The sequence below is a fragment of the Trichoderma harzianum genome, assembly GCF_003025095.1.
Source record: "Trichoderma harzianum CBS 226.95 unplaced genomic scaffold M431scaffold_31, whole genome shotgun sequence".
Lineage (NCBI taxonomy): Eukaryota > Fungi > Ascomycota > Sordariomycetes > Hypocreales > Hypocreaceae > Trichoderma > Trichoderma harzianum.
In genome coordinates this window covers 130,872-151,902 of record NW_020209279.1, presented here as the reverse complement: position 1 = coordinate 151,902, position 21,031 = coordinate 130,872, and the positions used below count along the sequence as shown (strand labels likewise).

The window sequence follows — 21,031 nt, the reverse complement described above, 5'->3', positions numbered from 1 at the left end:
GAAAAGTAACAGACGGTTAATCTGAAGGTGAACTTTGATGCACTCGCGTGCCACTTGCACAATCTACCAGTCGCAAGTGTTTCATAATGTCTTATATCACCCATCTGATTTGACAGCCAATATGTGTTAAAAAGCGTCAGTGAGTGGCGTCTTGACCAGCTATACCTAGACCTGCAACTACAACATACGAGGCCGGTTAAAGCATCAATCACTATCACAGGATGAGATTTGCAGAACATTTCCAATCTGTAATGTTTGTAATCAGAAGAAAATTCCTATTCCCAGACAGATCCAGATATCAATTTCCCCCAACGATTCTACCCATTCCATCAATAACCAGCAGAGATTTGGATAGTTCCTCATCAAATACCTATTCCGCCATGAATTCTTCTCATATGGTCGTAGCACTCTGCAGATTCCCCAAAAGACGCAAGACATACCCAACAAACATGAGCTCCGCACTTGCATGTCATATGGTCGCATCCATCAGTCTTTTCGATCAACCGTGAGCATCTAGGACATGCTTTGATGCCGAGTTCTTCCTTCATCTTACTGCTAAGTGCGCTAGAAGGATTGCCTTTAGTGCACGGCTTGCTAGGATGGGAAGTATGGCAAATCGTGCAAGTAGATTTCAAGCACTTCTTACACGTAAAAATACTAGGATGCTCGGAGCCATGAAAAGTCACCCGGTATACCTGACCGCAGTCGGGTGTTTCGCAGTATTTAAAGTCGGCCGGGTGACGAGTAATGTAGGACTCAAAGGACTTCTCAAGGATATCTTCAAAGGTTTCCGAAGGAAGATGCTCCTGGATCTCGGAGAGAGAAAAGGCCTTCTTGCAGATCTTCCCGGTGGCATCGGCCTTTGGGCAGCAAATCTGGAACTCCCTATCCGCCGTCATCTCAGCGACGCACATTTGAACAAAACAGTCGCTGCAATAGACATGGTCGCAAGACATTCGGATCGGCTCGTCGGGCTCGCAGAAACAGGTCGGACACTCCATACCAGAAAGATTGTCTGCATCGCGCGGCATAATCTTCTTAGTGGCGACAATGGCCATCGCGTTATTGTAATCCGCTTTGGGCCCCCTGATTAAGATTCGTTTGTACCTTGGCGTGATGTCGAAGAATGCTATTCCGTCTCCAAGCTGAGATCTGAGAAACCTGAAGCCTCCGTTTGATGCCCACCGGAAATCAACATCGTTGAGCTCAATAACATGGCTTTCGGTTACACAATCTTGTAACAATTTTGTGATCCTCTCCAGAGTCTCCTTTGGCACTGCTTCACGTCCAAAGACGCGGAACTGTGACTTGCGTATGTCGGGAATGATGAGCACCTTGAAGGTGTTTTCTATCGTCTGCACCTTTTTAAATTCCTTTCCGTCTTTCCTGAAATTTCCACATCGAAGATCTTTCCCCTCCATTCGAACAACTTCTCCCTTGACGATCTTCTCAATACACTCCTTAGCTTTAACCACCCCTGGGTGATTGTCTCCTTCAAGCTTCAAGATGTGATATTGTCCTTTGCAAGGGAATTCAGAAAGACGGATGTACTGCCGATCCCATGCTGGCTTCTGCGCATTAATCCGTGGGCGGACCATGTCGTAGATTTTAGCCAATATTTTAAACTTGGCTGATGCCACCACCGACACTGAAAGTTGCGTCGTCTTGCTGAATGAGAGGAGTTTCTTATTCAAGGAGGACGCAGCATTTCTCGCAGATGATTCGTCAAAGAAAATACCATACGCATTGAAGCGCTTGGCCTTTGAATTGTTAGGCACTTCCCACCGCTCCAAGGGACCGGATTCCAACAGCATCGACTTGATAATGGTTGTGTCGAATTCCGAGTCTGCAACGTAGTCAGGGTCTCCAAGCTCGACCTTCTGAGGCCTTTCAGATACTGGGATTGTCTTGACGATGTCTTGCTCTGATACTGTGCCACTTAATCCAGTGAGCTTCACTACCCATCCTTCTGGGCTCTGTTGGACGTGTGCGTTAACTCTTGATCCAAGCACCTTGTAATTGCCCGCTCTGGATTCTCTTTGCAATTTGTACGCAGGACCCTTGGTTGCAAAGATCAACCTAGCATCACGCGTTGGCCGGCTCCAGGCACAATGCACTTTCCGACAGTCAATCTGGTAAGGGCTCTGGCTATGCGGGATGATTGGAGGTACGATAGCCACCTTCATCTTCGCAAGAGTGGTGTAGGTGGCCAGCTTGCGGCAGGCTGTCCTAGCAAACGAAGGATCTTCGGCCTTTAGTATCGCACCGCATAGGTCTTGCTCAGCCTGGGCTACGAGACGTATGTCAACCCCGAACGTCGGTATGCCCACATTATCTAGAATTATCTTGACCGAGGCGGTTGAACTAGTGTGTGGAAGATTTCGAATATTGATGGCAGAGTAGTCAGAAGCAAAGACAACTTTGGAAACTGTGCCGCCATTGTTGAACTGTACCCACGCACCCCCGAGCTCATACGTGTCATTGTCGTTGGATGAATGCTAAGGAAATAGCAAGATGCTATGTCAGCTTATATGACTTGATGGCTAGGGATTGAAGACTGAATGATGCTTTCTTACTGTCGTATTCCCTGTGTTAGGAGTAGCATTAAGGTCATGAGAAAATCGACAGGTAGCTCCCTTTTTGCAGTGACCCGATGCAAAAAATCGACACAGGCCTCGAGGCTGCGGATTAGGGCGTGGTTGTGGTTGTGGTTGCGGCTGTTGTTGCATCATAGCTTGTTGTAGCATGATCATATCTTCGGCTAGTTCGTCTATATCAATGGCATACATTTCTTCGACCACCCTTTGCTCCAACGCTCTTCGTTCCCGTGCTCTTTGCTCCAATGCTCTCCGTTCCAACGCTCTTTGCTCCAGCAATCGATCCGCTGGTAGTGGTCGATTAACCGGAAGTCGATCCACAGGCAGTCGATTGACCGCCGGTCGATTCACCGGTTGTTGATGTACTGGTGGTCGACGCTCTTCTTGGTACCACTGCCGATCCGGTGGAGGACGGGTTGGCGGGGCGAATATGTTGCCCATGGCGAAGACTTGGCCGCTGTTCTAGGAAGCTGTTGGCTCATCAGCATCAATTGTTCAAGGATATAGCAACAGCCTTGGCCAAATGCTGATTGATGTAAGTTAGCTTCTCTGTCTGGTAAAAGAATGCCAGTGCTTACTTGCTGTTGAACCTTTGACAATCCGATGATCGAAATGTCACACTTCACTGCAGGCGTGTTTGCATCGTACCACACATGGGGGCGGGGTTTCTGCTCCCTAATATATGCAAACGGAAGCGCTTTGAGCTTCGAGCTTATTTGTTCAAAAAGTATGCGGGAGGCCCGCGAGGCGGCCTTGGGCTGCCTGGACGTGTCACGTATAGTATTGATGTACCTGTATCTTCCTGGATAGGTTGCGATACTTGTGTGAAACGGGACGATGGTGGTGAGATGCAAGCTTGTCTCATAAAATGCGTGTCTATATACTTTGCGAGTAATTCATCCCTGCATGGTGAGGTACCAATACCTACCTTGACACGTCTCAGCGATAAAGAATACGACCCAATGTAAAGTTTATTGAAGACGATAGGACAGAAAGGTTGAAACAATGGATCTGCCTTGACCTGTACGTTCAAAGATGGGAGATCTGGCCACCATTATATAGAGTACATGTACATATAATATAGGCATCACGGAATTCACAGATGCGTCAACGCTGCATTCACTTGGGCTTGTTTTCTTCCCTTCTAGGTTTTTAGGCATCGGGGGTTATTAAGATACATGTAGTTGAGATTCAATGTTCCTTTCTGAAAACCCCCACAGTGGGCGGGTTATACTTTTTTTCTTATCAGCATCGAAAAAGAGTACATGTAAGGTAGAGAGACAAACGGATGGATTGATGTCCATAACTGATGCCCCTCTAGAACTCAGATTCAGTGGCAGAGATACAGTGGTCTGGCGGGGTCTGATACACGTATCCAGGGGCAGTATACACAGTGCGTAAAACGATGACTCAGCACTCAGTAGGCAGCTATCAGAGGCAATTACAGTACATGTGCCCAGCCTTGTGGCTCAAATTCGCACGGTACTTTTACGCAAACATCTACCCAAATCGGCCAGAGCATATCAACTCGTCAATTTCATCCATCAACAGCTCGGATCGAGATTCCTTCAGCATGCTGCGTCAGGAAAACCACATCATTATCTTAGCTATCGACTCCAGGCCCTAGGAGCCCGAAATCTACCTTTTTCAACGCATCGCCATGACCTCGAGATGCCATCCCAGAGCCAGAGTTCTCATTCCTGCGTAGCCTGTGCCAGGCGCAAGATCAAATGCGACAGACTAAAACCATGTTCAAGCTGTTCCAGATCAAAGGCTGCATGCGTCTATCGAGCCCCTGTGCCGTCGCAGAGACACCGGAAGCGCCTCAGTCAGCGCGATCTGTTGTCCAAAATCCAGGAGCTCGAATCTATCCTTGACAGCCATGGAATACCATTCAACGGGCTGGGCAATTCATGGATCCCGTCTCACTGGGAAGAGAAGCTCGTCAGGAGTCGGACACAGGCAAGCCCTGATTCCATGTCCTCCGTCGAGACAGCTGCTGCAGCTGAGACGCAAGCTTTGCCATCAGTTGGAGAAAATTCAGCTCGAGAAATGCTGGTTGAGCTTGGGGAACAGGATGGGGCAGCATGGCTTTGGTCCGAGCTGCCTGAAATCGTGCGTTCTTCCTTGCCCGGTTATGCGCGTCTGCTAAGAACGTTCAAAGTTGAAAACACCACCAATTTCGCATCTCAGACAGCCTGATGAGGATGTAGAAGAAAAGCGGTCTACATCTACTAACACGGTTCCCGCTACTCCCTCCATATTTACTCTTGATCATGTATCTGCACCTCCGGGGCAGCTGGAGCTGCATCCTGATCCTAAGCATGTTTTCAGACTCTGGCAGGCTTTTGCGGATAATGTCAATCCGTTGACCAAAATTATTCACGCACCTACCCTTCAGGAGAAGATCCTTGGGGCAGCTTGGACGGCAGAATCGACTGCAAAGCCTCTAGAGGCCACCATGTTTGCGGTGTATGCATTGGCCATAATAAACTGAAACCAACCACATGCCTTCAATTGTTTGGAGAAAACAATTCGGTGCTCTTGAACCGATACCGCACGGGCGCATTGCGTGCCTTGTCCAGTACCAATATATTCTCAACGCGAGATCTAGAGGTCCTGCAGGCTTTGACTCTCGTCATAGTGAGTCCAAAATATGCGTCAAATGAAAGATGATAAAGATTCAATCTAATCGTCTCTTATATTCCTACTTCAAGATGATTGATCCACAGTCCGAATTCTCAACTACAGCAGTAGCAATGGCCATGCGCACCGCCCATAAAATGGGTCTGCACCGGGCTGCTGAAGACACTCATATGCCCTTCTTCAAACAAGAGATGCAAGTCCGCTTGTGGTGGTATATCCGCGGCCTAAATTCACGCGTCCGTCGTAGCATGGGTTTGTTATCGACAATTGATGATTTGGGCGACGCTCGCCTCCCGATGAATGTCAACGATGCAGATCTGCATCCGTGTATGGAGAAGCCGCCCGCTGTCCAGCACACGGCAGCCACAGAAATGGTCTACTGTTTGATGAAATATGACCTCTGGAGCTTCGTGCGCAGGTCTTCCAACTTTTCCGGCAGCCTGAACCCGAGAGAAAGGGTAGCCCGGCTCACCACATCAACCAGTGTTGAGAGTATGATGAAGAAGAAAAAAGTTCTAGCCGAGGTAGGCCGTTTGCTCCAAGAGAAATATCTTGCCCATCTCGATCCAAGCATACCATTGCACCAACTATCTGCTGCTCTAGCGGGCCTTACAATTCACAACCAGCAATTTTCGATGTTACACCCGCGGAATCAACCCCAAAGAGGTAAATACATGTCCCAGGCTGATCAAGACCTCGTCTTCGAAAGCAGCGTCAGATTGCTGGAATTGAACCACGAAGTGCGCAATACAAGCTTCTCAACTAATCTGGTGGATCATATGGTATGTCGGACACAAATTGATGCTTTGGTGTACATGATTAGCGAGCTGCGATGGAGAGCGAGTGGCCATCTGGTTGAGACCGCATGGACTCTGCTCGAGGACGTGTATAACCACCAGTCAATGGCACTCCCCTTGGATCGAAAGTTCCATGCGGCCCTGACAGATTTGACTCTACAAGCATGGGAAACTCGCAGAAAGGGACTGGGACCCGGAACAGAGGCACCCAAATTTATTCAAACTCTACAAGCAGGAAGGGAGCAGCTAGAAAATTTGGCCGAGCAAGTGGCGGGCGTGGAGGTCCTCAACACTGGACTCATGGGCGACTGGACGCAAGATGAACCCCTCGATTGGTCCTACTGGAATGACTTGCTTCAACTATAAGATCTTAAGCAGTCAATTGACAGTAAGGTGTCTTTTGGTCCCAGAACTTACTCGTCGCTATCACTTGGATGCTATAACGGCGTTATACGAGGCCATCACGGGCTTACGGGTCAACTCGTCCCAATTAGGAAGTACGGGCCCGAGCCCCCGAGCTTCACCAAATTATATCAGCCCAAGGAACACAAAACATGCAGCCAACTGCCTGCAATATTACGCAATGCAGATCGGATAAACGCAATAACTCACGATTGAGAATCAAAAACTACACTAAAAAGGAACGGACCATAGAATCAGGGAGTCAAAATAGGCAACCACCGGTGGAGCCACCCATTACGGAGTATCTCAACGGCGTTCGGAGTCGAGAATGGAGGGGAACCGGCCTCCCTCTCGGGACTCCATACCTGCATCAAGAAACACAGGCCCGAGTTGCCCGAGTCTCTGTATGAACGGATCGCGCAATAAATAGGGCAGATGGCACCTCGCAAGGCATAAAAACTTCCAAGCTCCATTCCAAGTTCCCTTCCAAGACAAAGTAAACATGGCGCAAACCAATCTGCCGAGCTACTATGCGCGAGGTCACTCTGAATATACCATCGCAACACACCTAAGACGCAAAGCGGAAACAGACGCCGCCTTTCTACTACCCCATATCAAACCGACGGACCATATTCTTGATGTAGGCTGCGGTCCAGGCACCATTACGACCAGCTTAGCGAAATATGCCAGTCAGGGTAAGACTGTTGGAATAGACCTCTCGACGGACGTTTTGCAAAAGGCCAAGGCACTGGCAGACGAATCTAATGTCCCAACCCAAGGGCCAGGCTCTGTCGTCTTTGAAGAAGGCAACATTGTGGACGGACTTGCCTATCCTGACAACACTTTTGATGTCGTCTATAGCTCTCAGGTCCTCGGGCATCTCCCACAGCCCGACATACCACTCCGGGCGTTGGCCGAAATGCGGCGGGTCCTGAAGCCGGGCGGCATTCTAGCTACTCGGGACGGCATGGGCCAACACTTTTACCCGCAGAGCTTCGACCTTGATCGACTGTGGGGAGCGAATCAGCTTCGGGCGTCACGCAAAGGGAAACCTGAGGCAGACCCTACGGCAACGGTTATGCCAGCGCTTCTTCGCAAGGCGGGCTTCGATGTCGACGGAGGGAAAGTCCGTGTTGGCGCTGGAACCAGTGTGTTCTCGGATGCGGAAGCACGGAAGCGGTTGGCCTGGCGTGCTGATGGTCAGCTACAGCCAGGAGATCCTTTCTACCAGAGCTGGCTGGATGCTGGCATCTCTGAGGACGAAATCCAGCAGACGCTACGCGCCGTAAGAGGGTGGGCTGACACGGAAGATGCCTGGCTCGTGCTTCTGCAGTGCGAGATTCTCGCGTGGAAGTAACTCTTGATCAACTGTCTGGGGAAAGGAGAGAAAATTAAAAGGTATAAATCTCACTATAGAGTCATTGGCAAAAGAAGATGGCATATGTACTTGTCCCATTGCTGTATACGGCTATGTACCGAACCGTTTGGGTATGGTTACCAAACGGTTATGAGAATATATACAAAGTTTTATAATCCACAATGATCCTCGCGCAAGATACCGTTTACGCAGCAATTGACCAGGTGAAGCTCCTGATGAGAGATCCGTCATTGTCGTGGCCACCAAAAGCCTGCCACAGATCGAGGCACATATCGATGGACTGCTCGCTGCTGGTGTTCTCATCCGCAACAACAGCCTGGCGGGTAACGCCGTTGTGTGTCATGGTGATGACCTTGGCGCACAGGCTGTTATCCTGGTCGGACGGGCCATGGGCCTCGAAGATTCCTGAAGGAAGAGCAACCAGAGGCAGGTTTGGGGTCGAGTTGGGAAAGAAAGTGCTGAGGCCGCAGGCACCGGACTGGTAGAAGATTTGTCGGCAGTTGGAGGCAGATCCGAACATGAAGATGGAGCCGGGGGTTCCAGAGCCAGAGATGGTGGCTCTCTCGGCGAGGTCCTCCTCGACGGGGGCAGCAGAGGCAGCGAAGGCCAGGACGACGCTGGCGATGGAGAGTGAGAACTTCATCTTGATGTTTATTGAAGAAGATTGAGAGAATCTGGAGTGTGTTTTGAGATTGATGCTCTGGGGTAGAAACGTCAAAACACGAGCGATCCAAGCTACTCTTATATACTCGCCCACTACGACTCCTCTACTTCCAAGTTCGTCCCTACCGTTTTCCAAATCTGTCCATTATTCAACACCTGCAAACTAAAATCTCACAGAACGCTCAGGATAATTATGCCGATGGACATTCACTCTCATGTACGTAAGTCGCAAACGAAAATCCTCACCGATCCTTGCATCCATTGCCCTTATACTACCACCCAGCCCCCAGACCCAAATCCCCTATACGAACGGTGGAACTTCGAAAAACTATATTCGCGTCAAGATAACCTCAGCCTAGAGCCCCCACCCCTTTCGACAAATAGCGGCTCACTCCTCGACAAACAAGGCAGGTAACCGGACTCGCCAGGGCTGCGTATGTGCTCTTATACCCCCAGTAGGTTTGCATGCTAGCTTCCTTATAACGCCTCTGCACGCGGCGATCCCAAAGCTGCCTATTTGGGCATTTGACAGACTTACACAGCAAGGGTCCGTCGTGTCATGGCTCAGTGCTATACGAGGCAAAATTATTTTTCCGTTCGATTCGAAAAATGTCCCGGATGTGGGCCGCGAGCTGACAAGGGAAAGAGAGAAGGAAAAAATGGGCTGACTAGGGACCAGGGGTCGAGTTTAATCGCCTGTGCTCTTCCGGACTGAAGCTTGTGTTTTTTCTTTTTTCCCTGGGTATGACTTTATGAAGGGGTTTAGACAAGCTCGTGGGCTAACTTCTTTATTTAGTAGCAGGCTATTCTTCCAGCAGTATCCCGTAAAGAACGGAGTATAAGTACTAAGTTGAGGGACGGCCATAATGCAACCTTGATGTATAAGCACATGTACAAACTGAGAGATCTCATCATTCTGATGGCTGCTTCCGGATCCTGTAGCTTGCTCATGCACCTGAGAGATTTGGGTTCTTGGCCGACTGCTTATATGTATTCAAGCACTCTTAGAGCCTCGTATCGGCAAGTTTTACCTCAACTTATTATGCTTCCGGGTATTTAGCTGCTATATACGGAGAGGCCGACGAACTGAGATCCATCCAAAGCGTTCATCGCTTATGTAGTGGTGCTGCCACTTACAGCATTTTCGCTTCGTGTCGGCGGACTCGCCACTCATCATACATCAAAATTCACGCAATCCAGGCGTCAAACAGTCCATTCAGAGCTCCATTTTCATGTAAGAGTGTTACGAGAACTACATATTCATATTACATCACATTTCACCGCACACAAGCCCGTGCTCCTTGGATCTCAGATCGCAAGCATAAACGCGAAGCAGCCCAGCAATAGCGTCCCGCTTATCCGAGCAGCCGAAGACGTCGACTGCTCTGTCGTATTGGCGAGGATCTGCGCCGGCTCATAGGTATTCGGCAAGGTATTATTCGTCGTGCCATTCCAGCAATACCTCGCAAAGCAATCCGCACACTTTGAAGGAACCCTAGTCCTGGTGCGGACGAGGCTTCGGGCCAAAATGGCGCAGCCGATGCATGCCGGCCAATTCGAATCCACCGTGCCATTGCCCATGGTCGCCATATTGTATCCGTTCTGGATGATCTGGTTGCGCTCCTCGATGCTGTATTCCAGGTCAAAGGTTGAGACGTTGGACTGGAATGAATAGGGAGCGTTGGGCATATACACAATGAGCGGCCCACGAGGCGTGTTGCTGCCGTTGGTACAGCCGAAAAAGGTAGGCCGCTGGTTCAGACCCAGATTCACAAAGGTATTCTGATCGGGCACATCTGGGAATCTGCTGTCGTTGGACGAAACCCTGGCCTCTGATCTGTTGAACGTAGCCACCATAGCAGTTCCATTTGGCCACAGCGTTGCTGTATCAGCAGAGCCATCGACAGCAAACACGACGTCGACTTCTCGCTCGGCCAGAAGCAGCGGGTGCAAGGGGATATTTTGTAAGTCCTCTCCACCGTCCACGAGAGCCAGAACCGTGGAATTGGCGTTCAAATTCCCGCTGGAGTTGTATCTAAAGAATGGATTCGGCCAGTTCGCAATGTCTCTGTTTTCTGTGCCAACGTTTGCCAGCGTCGCATTTATCGCGCTGATCAAGAATTCTGGCACACCTTCTACCCTTCCAATTTGTAAGAATGCCTGATTAAACAGAGAAGATGAGGTACCCATGACAAAGCCAGCGTTGTCGACCCCAGCGATGCACGATCCGTTACGTGGAATACTGCCGTTGGTGAAGTTGGAGCCGACGAATTGGAGCGGCGCAAAGGCTTCGAGGCCAGGGTCGTACGACCCCATTTCCCAAGGATTAAATTCAAAGATTGTCGAGTTACTGGCTATTTGTAGCTGTCCAGACGTTCTTTCAATGGCGACGATCAACGGCAGGGGAGCTTGAGCCGATGTAAAGTCTGTATCATTTGATATAGATGAGAAAGTGAACGCTGTTGGAAGAGTTAGTCTATTTCATAAATCCTGTGCTAGAGATATCGTCATACCAGGTCCTCCGTCACTCGGGTCTACGAGCTGGTAGGATAATGCTCTGCCCCAATAATCTGTTATTGTTGTATTGAAGCCGGCATCTCTCTTACCGTCAACATCATCAAACAACTGTCGGTAGTATTTCGTGATGGAGAGACCATCGGGTCCTGTAATTGGCCAATACGCAATTAGCGAGAGTGTCTATTATGAAGATCCACCGTCATACCGTTGAGGATGGAGTGATCAAACTGCCAAATGGTACTGAGAAATCCATCTGTAGCAGAAATTATGGACTCGACCGACGTAAAGTTCTGAACGTAAAGACTGCCGACAAGCCAGCTGCCGCCAGAAAGACCGCTAAGATACGTGGCCGACTGCAAAAGGCCTCCGAGATGGCCGGTTTCCGTCGCATTTGTCGATCTGTTGTCAAATGCTGCGAGAGCACCGGCCCCGTTCATCAAAGCTCGATATCCTCCACCAGAGATGGCGATGGCTACTCTTGGGAGGCCGGTGCCAGCGTTTGTGAGGTTATCGATGTATCTGCCGGTGTCGAGGCCGCTGATATTGGCGCGGCTGAGCACATCTTTCATGGCTTGGACTGTGTTATTTGTGCGAAGGGGAAGCCAATCTGTTTCGTTAGTCGACAAGCCTGTGGCCGCGCGGATCGTCGGCCTATGGGCTGGACATGAAACCACAGCTGGAGTGTAGCCATCAGGAGCAACTGGAGCAGCTCGTTCAAGAATAGATAATGCTTGAATATCCGGTGGAAAGCATGAAGCTACAAATCATTGTATCAGCCTCGCTGTTTGATGTTATAGCTGTCTGTGGTGGCGGCATACCAGGAATCATCAAATACCCGACGAAACAAACAAGGATGCGACTTATGTTGATCATCTTTGCTGGTTTACTTTGAAGTTGACTAATTGAACAACTTTGTGATGAGTTAAAAAAACAAAAGGAAACAACAGTTGCGATGAAGGACCCAAGTCGAGAGTAAGAGCTATCAACCGATTTGCTGCTATTTCAGGTTGCTCTGAGCTCAACAGACTTCATCACTATTCAAGATGTTTCATTAACATGAAGAAATGCACTTCCAGTTGCTCGATACCTAGACGACCAATACTGCCGATTAGTATTTTTTTAACACCTACAAGAGGTGAGTGAGGAGCAAAGTTGATATGGCACTTTTGAAAGAAGCGCCGTAAAAAATAAGGTACATTAGTCTGCCAGCCACGATTTCAGCTCCAAACGTCTACAACAGCTTTGATCCCGACCGTGTAATAATATCGTCATCAGCGTAAATCGCATCCTCAGCTTACTGCAAGTACAAGTAAACACAACGTATGACGGGATTCTCGCCGCCGCAACTGTATATCAAAATTGCACCCGATTCATTAAAGACGAAGGCTATAAACTCGTTTACTCAGGATGTAATTAATATTCTACCACTGTTCTAATCATTTCTTCGACTCACAACAGAATAAGGAATTTCTCAATGCCCATTACATACAATCGCCATTTAAGCAACTCGCGAAACTGCGCCACCACCCACTGTCGCCCGTTCGGATCATCCGGGGGTGGCCGCGTGGATTTGCAAGTTCCCCGCGAAATAAATTGCGTGGCATTTCATTTTAAGCCTTGAGATCGCCAGACGGGTTTGAAGTGTTGGAGCTGGTACTGCGTCATTCGATGACAGAGACTATAACAAACACTGTTAGACACGCACTCTTGACACTAAGACATCAGTGAGATGTATGTGAATTGCCCATATTTTCCCTTGGCATCTGTCATATCAGCAATCGAGCCAGTCTCGTTTATGGAATGCAGCTTCATTTTAGCTTTGGTAGCGGAGCGCCATATCTCATCTGTGTCCTCTAGCGATTGGACGCGTTGAATAAACTTTGGATCGATGCGCTAGATTTCAAGGGTCTAAGATGCCGAGACCCTCATGTTTTGATACTGATAAGAATCCCAAACGCGAATTCGGATGTCGCTGAGAGAAGCCATGCCGAAGAAGACGTTTTGTCAATCTATTTCAGATACCGCAAGTGCGGTGAGTATTGTCATTTCTGCGGTAGTAGTACATACAATTGCTATCACCATAAGAAATGAAGAGAGTTTTCTACATTAATCTATGTTATATCTCACTTGCAAATGAAGTCCAACGCTCAGAGGCTAATGACAGATTATAAGGAAAGATTATCGCGCCATGTAAACGGTAATGGTTAAATGTGCTCAAACAATGCAAGTAAATCTGAGCTTTCACTTGGCTGAGTTTAAGACCTATGCGAGGTAATTCAGTCAGACAACGCATGTTCCGTGTCCATCATTCAGCTACACTTTCTTCAATAAGGCAATCGGGCTTAGACATTTCGTAAACTACAAGCAGAATTTCCAATACTCCAAAATTGTAAACTAAACCAAAAACTACGCCTTTTTCAACATATAAGAACGTACGTAGAATTCGCGGATTCTGAATGTAGTTTCCATCTCATCATCGCTTCAAAATTCGTAATAGTCAGTCGCCGTATCATGAACACAAGTAGAGAGGACTCTCCATAATTTCCAGAAGATATATATAAAGATAATTGCAGTATCAGCCCTTTTTATATCTACATAAATACATCATAGTGTTTACTCAACATCTTAGATGTAACTTAGACCACCATCGACACCGAAAACTTGGCCCGAGATGAAGCTCGCCCCTGGACTAACCGCAAACACAATAGCATTGGCAACCTCCTCTGCCGTTCCATCTCGCTTTATATACTGCTGAGCACGGAACTTCTTTGTCAATTCATGCTCCTCTGGCGCTGCATAATCTGTTGAGATGGGCCCTGGGGCAACAACGTTGACAGTAATACCCTTCTCGCCAAGTTCCTCAGCCCATGCCAGGGTGAGAGTATTGAGCGCTCCCTTGGTAGCCGTGTACAACGAAGCAAATCTGGTTCCAGTGCGAGCCACCACACTGCTGATATTGACGATGCGGCCTCCGGGAGAGGCAATATGAGGCAGAGCAGCCCGGATGAGCAGGTGAGGACCTCGAACGTTGGGATGAAAGAGGGCATCAAACTCTTCAACAGGAGCCTCAAATGTGCTTGCTTGGAAAGTAGCGTGACCTGCATTGTTGATGATGATGTCAATCTTTCGGCCTGGGAACGCTGCAACAGTGGCATTGACAATATCGTCGCCAAAAGTGATGGAGCCGGCGTTGCTTTGAACGGCAATAGCCTTAACGCCCAGCGCCTTGATGTTGGCAAGACACTCCTCGGCAGCGGTCTTGTTTGAGTTGTAATGAATCACAATCTAAATGCGTATTAGGATCAAATCAAAGAAGACAACTCTTTCGGCGGACATGATACATACATCGGCGCCGCCTTTAGCGAGGACGTAAGCGGTAGCATATCCAATGCCGTTGAGCTTGGATGCTCCGGTGATAATGGCGAGCTTTCCTTTAAAATCGGTAGACATGGTGAGTTTTTATTAATGAGTCTCGAGAAAAACTGTTGACAGCTGGATAACTTGGTGGTTGGATTTCGAGTTAAACAATGAAGACTCTACGACGCCTTTTATGCTGCCAGCTGGTGGCCCACGTTCTCCTCTTTTCATCCGTTTGTCTCTTGACTATATGAATCCTACCCCCCAGGGTAAACACATTCTGGGCATCAACGTCAACTAACTTGAATACAGGCAACGGTGTAACCACGCCCTCTCGGCAACCCATGTTAGTCTAGACGTTTGCAACTGTTAGAAACAGGTTCACTGACTAATAGGCTATTGAGCATAGGAGCGGCTTTACTTACAAATCCGAATCAACACCTCGGAGTCGTCAATCACCGCCCACAGTACTTCCTTGTCGTCTATCGTCTCTTCAATAGTCCTAGAAACATCTCCAGATAGAATGATTAGGTGATTATCTCGGTTTGGGAGCCATGGATCGGCGCTACAGACGCACAAGCAGGGGGACCAGATACCGCATTTGGCATAGCCAAGCCAAAGTAAGACTCTTAAGATTCTGTAATGGAGCTAGAAGCTCCTCTGTATCAACGCCTCTCAAGCCGATTGGCTGACTTAGGCTGATTAATCGCCACTGCTTCCCTCGAGCGGCTTCTGACATATCAAGACTCGGGAGTCTTTTGGTGGCTTTTGTAACTCTCTCAATTCCGATCAACCCCCTGGCTCTTTTTGATTTGAAACCCTCTTCTGCTCTGTTCTCTATAGCTCAACATATATCTATAACCCCTTTAGGCATATGGTCCTCTCATCGCGCATGCAAAAGAGGCACTTTAACCTCTCTTTGCTTCTAAACAGCGAAAACAGACAAGCATTCTCCCCAGTAACAGCACAGCATCCCGAGACTTGACATCAGAATTTCCATCTCCAAAGTGGCGTGGCGCTCGAAAACAGCAATCGGTCTCTCTCTCTCGCCTCAACCAGGAACTACGTCGTAATGGATCCTAAAGAATCAGACGATTCCGGGCCTAGCTCCAACCTGCTCTTCATCAATTCAACCGAATCTGCACGCGGTAAGCCGCGGGATTCGCAGACCAAGCGCCAGATTCGGCAGCATGTCATGCGAGATATTGGCAAGGCTCGCCGCAAGCCACCCAGGAACCCGCAGGTGAAGCTGCGTGTGCGATCTGCAGAGCCGGCGGCGGAACCGTCTTCTTCCGCTTCTTCTCTTACTGCTCCTACAAATACGGGAGCAACGGACCCTGGCGAGAGCCAGCTCATCCCGCTTCTGCAACCAGAACAACAGCAGTCACAATATGGAAAAGAACCGCAGCCTCTCCCCCCCCTGGCTCGTCCGTTCTGGGACCAGCATCCCCTGGCCGTCATGCAAAATTCCTGGGGCATGGACGCCTTTGCAGCATATGGTCTGGCCCTGGCAGCCTCTTGGGATTGTGTGAGAAGTAAGCAAACAGCGTAGATACAGCTTGCAGCAATCATCATCCGTCAACCAACCAATGCGTTTACTAACCAATAACCTCCCCTGCAGACCCTCGTAGACGTCGTTTCTGGTTCCCGTTTGCCTTCAAGGATCCCGGCTTCTGCCGCAAACTCCTCACAGGCCCCGAAGTCCGCGCTGCTGTTCGCTCCCAGACGATGGAAAGGAGCATCACCTTTGCCCTGGCACGTTCCACAGAGGTCGTGGCCTGCATCGAATCAAAGCTGAGGGACCCTGATCCTAACATGGCCGTGGCCAATAATGTTCTCCGGGGCGTCATGGGTTGCATCTGCTACAACGTACGGCAAGAATCTTTCTTTTTCCTATTTACAGGTAGCTCAGAAGGCTAATTTTATTGTTTGCCGACTGAAAATTAGTACATTGTTGGAGACTTGGATCAAGCTCGCGTCCATTTGAATGGACTCAGACTCCTGATTAACAGGAGAGGCGGAATAGACAAGCTCTCCGATGACCAAGACTTGGTCATGATGGTCTTTTGGTTAGCACCCATCGAAATCGCCGGTTTAACCAATACCTATTCAGAAATGCTGACCACGATGACTCCCTCTTCATAGGATCGACACAATCGCCTCTCTACTCTTTGAACAAAGACCCTGGTTTCCAATGCCGTCACGACTACCTCCAATCTCCACTCTCCCACTCCATGATTCCCCCGATATCCTCAGCGCCCTGCCATTCCATCTCAGCAGCTTGTGTCCCGACCTCAACGCCCATCAACTATGCGTCGTCTCTGCCCTACAAGACATAGCAAGCCTTGCCGGCGCCGTCCAATGGAAACTAGCTGCCCGGGGTGAAGACCTATGGAAAGAAGAAATCTTCCTCGGTACACGACTCAACCCCATCGCATATCGTCTCATGGACACTCCTCCTCACCCTCATCCCGATATGCCATGCATCTTTATTGAGACTCTTCGCTTGGGCGCACTTCTGTGGATCCTACAGGTCAAAAACATGGCTCAAGCTTATCCAGGCACGCCCGCCACATATGTCACCAAACTACTGCACCTCCTCCAAAACCACAGCATCGAGAACCTCGTCTCAGCATCATCCTACTACATTCCCTTCCAGCTCTGGCTCCTACTGCTCTGTGCAACCATGTCAGAAGTCCCCAGTGAAAAAGCTAATGCTCTGGAGACGGTTTCCCGCAGGATGAACGAATACGGCTGGGAGTGGGAGGAAATGATGACGAATGTCAAGCAACTTCCGTGGATACCTGGATTCGAAGCCCATGCCCCGACTATTGCCACTCAAGTCCAGCTGTTGCGAAGTATGATATGATGATATGTATGACAATTTGTATGCTCAGCGTGTTTTACATATAGAGATTCTAATTATACTTGTCATGATAGATCAAAGTAATAAACATTTTAATCAACCCTTTTCCCATAAACCTTGAAACACCATACAATCAACATACGACTACAGGGCGGCCGTGTTCTAAACGCTGTGTAAAAAAATAAGAGCTTCTTCTTTGCTTTAGAACAGCAGAACTAGGAAGACTTCCATGTAGCCGAGTCTAGTTCATACGTCTCTGCAACTGGCCCGGATTGCCATCCCGCCCCGTATGTATTCGGCGTTGCAGGAGAAACAGTCGGTGCTCCTTGCTGGTGCCCATTGTATGGCGAATGCGGCGGTTGATACCCTCCACCATGTACCGGCGAAACTGGAGGCTTGTATTCGCTGTTTCCTTGGAGTTCTGGTCGCGGAGAGACGTAACCAGGTGGCAACTCGCTGAAAGGTGTGCCGGTTCCCTGAAGCTCCTGTCTCTCTGTGCTGTGGAGTTCCGGAACAACAGCAATGTTTGGACCAATTTTCGCTGTGTTTTCGAGTTCTGGTGGTCCGCTGAGATTAGGTCCATCTGCTGTTGGCGGTATCTGCTCTCCTCTCATCTGCTTGTTGCGTCTTCGGCGGACGAAAAATGCGACGGCGGCAATCGCAGCGATGAGAACAACGCCTCCGAGTACACAGGCTGCAATGACTGCCGTCTTGTTAATGGAGCTTGAACCTGATGAACCGCCTCCACTGCCGTCAGAAGATGATCCATCCTTTCCACCTTGGTCAGGATTGCTTCCTCCGTTGTCGCTACCGCCGCTGCCGCCGGTGCTTCCAGCTCCTGTCTCTGCAGGGCTAGAACCTGAAGGTAATGAGCTGGCTCGATTCGTAGGATGAGGATACGTTTCGGTGGCAGTATCGGTGACAGACACAACAATCTCCTTTTCAGCCGCGCTACAATAGACTGCGAAGACGTCCATGGCCGAAGTAACATCCGCAGTGGCTGTATTGTCGCAGTTCCACTTGACGTTGGATGTAAGGGTGCTCAGGATTCTACCGCTCATGCCAGACTTGATGCAGACGCACGAAGCGAGAGCCTGGGGGCCGGTAGCACAATAGATTTCTGTTTGCTACGGAGACTTGTCAGTACATGGTCTTTTAAGCAATAAACGCTTGGTATAGTAACTTACATCGAGGATCGCAGAGGCAACGCCGCTTTGAGCGCATGACCGCAGAGACTTGAACTGTGGCAAAGCGGTAATGTGATAAGTCACTACGCACAATCACAACTATTAGTATCGCGTATGGAGCAAATATTCGACGAGAATCACAGGTTTGACGCACTGTCTCCGGGAGGACCTGGGGGCTGAGTAAAGGTCGTCGTTCCGTTGTTCATGGCACAGTATTCGTTGTAAAAGTCTTGCGCTGCGCTAATGTCGCCTCCATTAGAGCACGAGTATCTTGAGCGGACAATTGAGTTAGAATGATCCGCGCTCTAACAGACAGCCAAGTTGTGAATACTTACCGGACAGACTTGCTGATCACGTCGCTGACTTGAGAGGGGATTCCACCCTTTCCACAAACACATGGCGCAAAGAGACTGGCAGCCTCGGGACATTTGGATATATTCTGTTGTCATCATGTCCTCGTTAGTGTGTCTTTGTTCAACGCGGTGAATGTGTTGAGCTCCTCGCTCATTTCCTTTCAAGAACGTGGTTTATAGGAAGATGGATCCAAGCGAAAACGTACGTCTCCCATGACAGCTTCTGACAATGCCGACTGTGCGCATTGTGGAAGATAATTAATCTGACTTAGGTCGGTGATGTAGGCCTGGACAACGTTCTTGGTCGGCGTTGAAAAGGTAATTATCAGATCTTGGTTGCAGTATTTCGCAAGAACACTCGATGCGCTGTTTTGGTCGTCGGTCGCCGTAGTGCCGCAACTAACTCGAATGTCGCGAGATATGGACGAAGTGATGCTGGTGAATCTCTCCGTGTCGGAGCAAGCACACGACTGGAGCTCCGTCTCTGAGTCGCCGCATACTGTGCCGTATGTCAGAGTCGCGATGTTGTATGATATGGCGTCGGAGGCACACGGGGCCTATTTGATGAAGGTTTTGCATTAGCCATCATGCTGTCACTGATTATTGTTGTTAAGATTAACCAAACCTACCAGAAGAGAGTAAATATCGAGATCCGTCACATAATCAAGGTCAGCTTGGGCGAGAGCTGCAAAGAGGACGGCAGATGCGAATGAGAGCCGCATTGGTCGGCGCATGGCTGTGGCAAGCTGAACCAAAAGCTGCTGAAGAAGCCGACAAGAGAGATGGATGGACAGGTGAAAGCAACGGTAATATTAGTCGTTCGAAAACGGTTATTCGAGAATGCGAGTTGGCTTGCAGGCTTGCAGCTCGTGCACAAAAGCACAACAGCAACAGCAACAGCAGCAACAAGAGGAATATAATCCAGGTCCAAGTTGCCAAGCCTAACGCCACAACAAAAGATTCACAACAGACGGGAACACAAATCCAGGCACAGGTTGTCAACTTGTTTTTCTTTTCTCTCTTCTCCTCTGTTGTTGCTCTTCACATACTCGTACACATACAACTCCCCCCAATCTGCCTCTCTCTTCAGCCCATCATGGGGAACCCCTGCTGGGCGCCATGGTAGTTCAACATTGGCGCCTTGGCAGCGCAACGGGAAAGGAGCTGTGGCTGGACTCGGAGCATTGCCATTTGATAAGACCCTTGACAGCTGAAAATCGAGGTGCAGGCGCTACAACGCTTTTTGGGCTAAGACCACAGACCAGACGAGTGAGGCTGAAACGGAGCATTATTTTGCTTGCTTGCACTGGCGATAACGGCGCTGTAGACGCTGTCTTTTTTCACTCTAGGATCATGCTTAGATTAAATTAATAACCCCGCATCGACTCATGATGTGATTTGTCTCTGCTCGATGCAAGAGAAAAGGGAGAGGGAGAGGGAGAGGGAGAGCCCTGGAAGAAGCCTTGTTGGGCGTTATATACTTGAGACATGTATGTAAGACGAGATGAAGCAGCAAATTACGAGAAAAGGGAAAACATAAAGCACGTATTTTACAAGCCGCGGCTCTTGTCTTTGTCTTCTCTGCGGCACGCTAGGAGCCTCATTCCGCACGGTTGAGTCTGTGCTACGACTTAGACACTTTACGGGTGGAGATGCGCCCAAGAGAGAAAAATATCCCTCGGGATTCTCAGTTGAGTTGAACCAACTCCGTTGCTCGCTAGAATGAACCGGCACTGGACGATTCGGTCTGACGGCATCCTTCACAACTTTGCATCCCCTCCAGTCTATGCCAACACATCACGAGAACCTGGTGCATCGGGCGATTTCAACGAGTCCACCAATCAACCATCCCTGCGATTCAGGCAAATCACACTCGTGCTGGCTCGCTTACTAGCTCAAGGCCGTGCAGTGATTCCTCAATGCACAAGGTCTGGTGAGTGAATCAAGGGCATTGGAGAAGGAAGGAATCACGAAAGGGAAGAAAGGAGACAAGAAGGGGAAGAATGAGAAGAAATCCAGCATTGAAGATGAAGCAAAGTTATGGTTATCACGGGTGGAGTCTTCCATCAACTTTAAAATTTTCTCTTCGTCTTCACTCGTCGGTTGGTTGATGCATGAAAATAAGCTGTCTTCAATTCTTATTTGCCAGCCAGAAGGGGCCTGTCTCTCATCTTATCAATCAGCTAATTTAGCGTGCTTACATACTTAACATGCCTGTGTCCAGATGAAGAGCATTCGCTGTTCTGTCAATATTCTGTATCGCAATGC

General features: G+C 49.0%; 8 protein-coding genes across 8 annotated transcripts; 3 read left to right on the top strand and 5 right to left on the bottom strand.

Moving 5' to 3' along the window:
- Positions 1–97: 97 nt before the first annotated feature.
- On the bottom strand, positions 98–3,248 carry M431DRAFT_156640 (hypothetical protein). Its single transcript, XM_024912957.1, has 3 exons — positions 3,176–3,248; positions 2,577–3,123; positions 98–2,498 (listed from the first exon to the last, which is right to left on the bottom strand). Exons 2-3 carry the CDS (start codon positions 3,036–3,038, stop codon positions 363–365), a joined length of 2,598 nt encoding a protein of 865 aa, XP_024767617.1. The 5' UTR covers positions 3,039–3,123; positions 3,176–3,248; the 3' UTR covers positions 98–362.
- Positions 3,249–4,143: 895 nt separating this feature from the next.
- M431DRAFT_535977 (hypothetical protein) lies at positions 4,144–6,675 on the top strand. The gene is made up of 4 exons (XM_024920976.1): positions 4,144–4,712; positions 4,762–5,069; positions 5,183–5,240; positions 5,315–6,675. The coding sequence occupies exons 1-4, from the start codon at positions 4,269–4,271 to the stop codon at positions 6,404–6,406; spliced, it is 1,902 nt and encodes a 633-aa protein (XP_024767616.1). The 5' UTR covers positions 4,144–4,268; the 3' UTR covers positions 6,407–6,675.
- Positions 6,676–6,835: 160 nt separating this feature from the next.
- Positions 6,836–7,825, top strand: M431DRAFT_514119 (hypothetical protein). The gene has a single exon (XM_024920155.1). The coding sequence runs from the start codon at positions 6,945–6,947 to the stop codon at positions 7,797–7,799; it is 855 nt and encodes a 284-aa protein (XP_024767615.1). The 5' UTR covers positions 6,836–6,944; the 3' UTR covers positions 7,800–7,825.
- A 179-nt stretch (positions 7,826–8,004) lies between these two features.
- M431DRAFT_21706 (hypothetical protein) lies at positions 8,005–8,575 on the bottom strand (the record flags this gene model as incomplete). Its single annotated transcript, XM_024913523.1, has 1 exon — positions 8,005–8,575. Exon 1 carries the CDS (start codon positions 8,461–8,463, stop codon positions 8,005–8,007), a length of 459 nt encoding a protein of 152 aa, XP_024767614.1. The 5' UTR covers positions 8,464–8,575.
- Positions 8,576–9,318: 743 nt separating this feature from the next.
- Positions 9,319–12,135, bottom strand: M431DRAFT_514118 (hypothetical protein). The gene is made up of 4 exons (XM_024920154.1): positions 11,819–12,135; positions 11,206–11,757; positions 10,997–11,146; positions 9,319–10,942 (listed from the first exon to the last, which is right to left on the bottom strand). Exons 1-4 carry the CDS (start codon positions 11,871–11,873, stop codon positions 9,792–9,794), a joined length of 1,908 nt encoding a protein of 635 aa, XP_024767613.1. The 5' UTR covers positions 11,874–12,135; the 3' UTR covers positions 9,319–9,791.
- Positions 12,136–13,625: 1,490 nt separating this feature from the next.
- M431DRAFT_525835 (hypothetical protein) lies at positions 13,626–14,450 on the bottom strand (the record flags this gene model as incomplete). The annotated part of the gene is made up of 2 exons (XM_024920635.1): positions 13,626–14,285; positions 14,346–14,450. 2 exons carry the CDS (start codon positions 14,448–14,450, stop codon positions 13,626–13,628), a joined length of 765 nt encoding a protein of 254 aa, XP_024767612.1.
- Positions 14,451–15,429: 979 nt separating this feature from the next.
- On the top strand, positions 15,430–17,226 carry M431DRAFT_11354 (hypothetical protein; the record flags this gene model as incomplete). Its single annotated transcript, XM_024911878.1, has 4 exons — positions 15,430–15,892; positions 15,979–16,226; positions 16,305–16,426; positions 16,503–17,226. The coding sequence occupies 4 exons, from the start codon at positions 15,430–15,432 to the stop codon at positions 17,224–17,226; spliced, it is 1,557 nt and encodes a 518-aa protein (XP_024767611.1).
- Positions 17,227–17,438: 212 nt separating this feature from the next.
- M431DRAFT_101248 (hypothetical protein) lies at positions 17,439–19,497 on the bottom strand (the record flags this gene model as incomplete). The annotated part of the gene is made up of 6 exons (XM_024911307.1): positions 17,439–18,350; positions 18,411–18,493; positions 18,565–18,680; positions 18,746–18,849; positions 18,970–19,320; positions 19,393–19,497. 6 exons carry the CDS (start codon positions 19,495–19,497, stop codon positions 17,439–17,441), a joined length of 1,671 nt encoding a protein of 556 aa, XP_024767610.1.
- Positions 19,498–21,031: the final 1,534 nt, after the last annotated feature.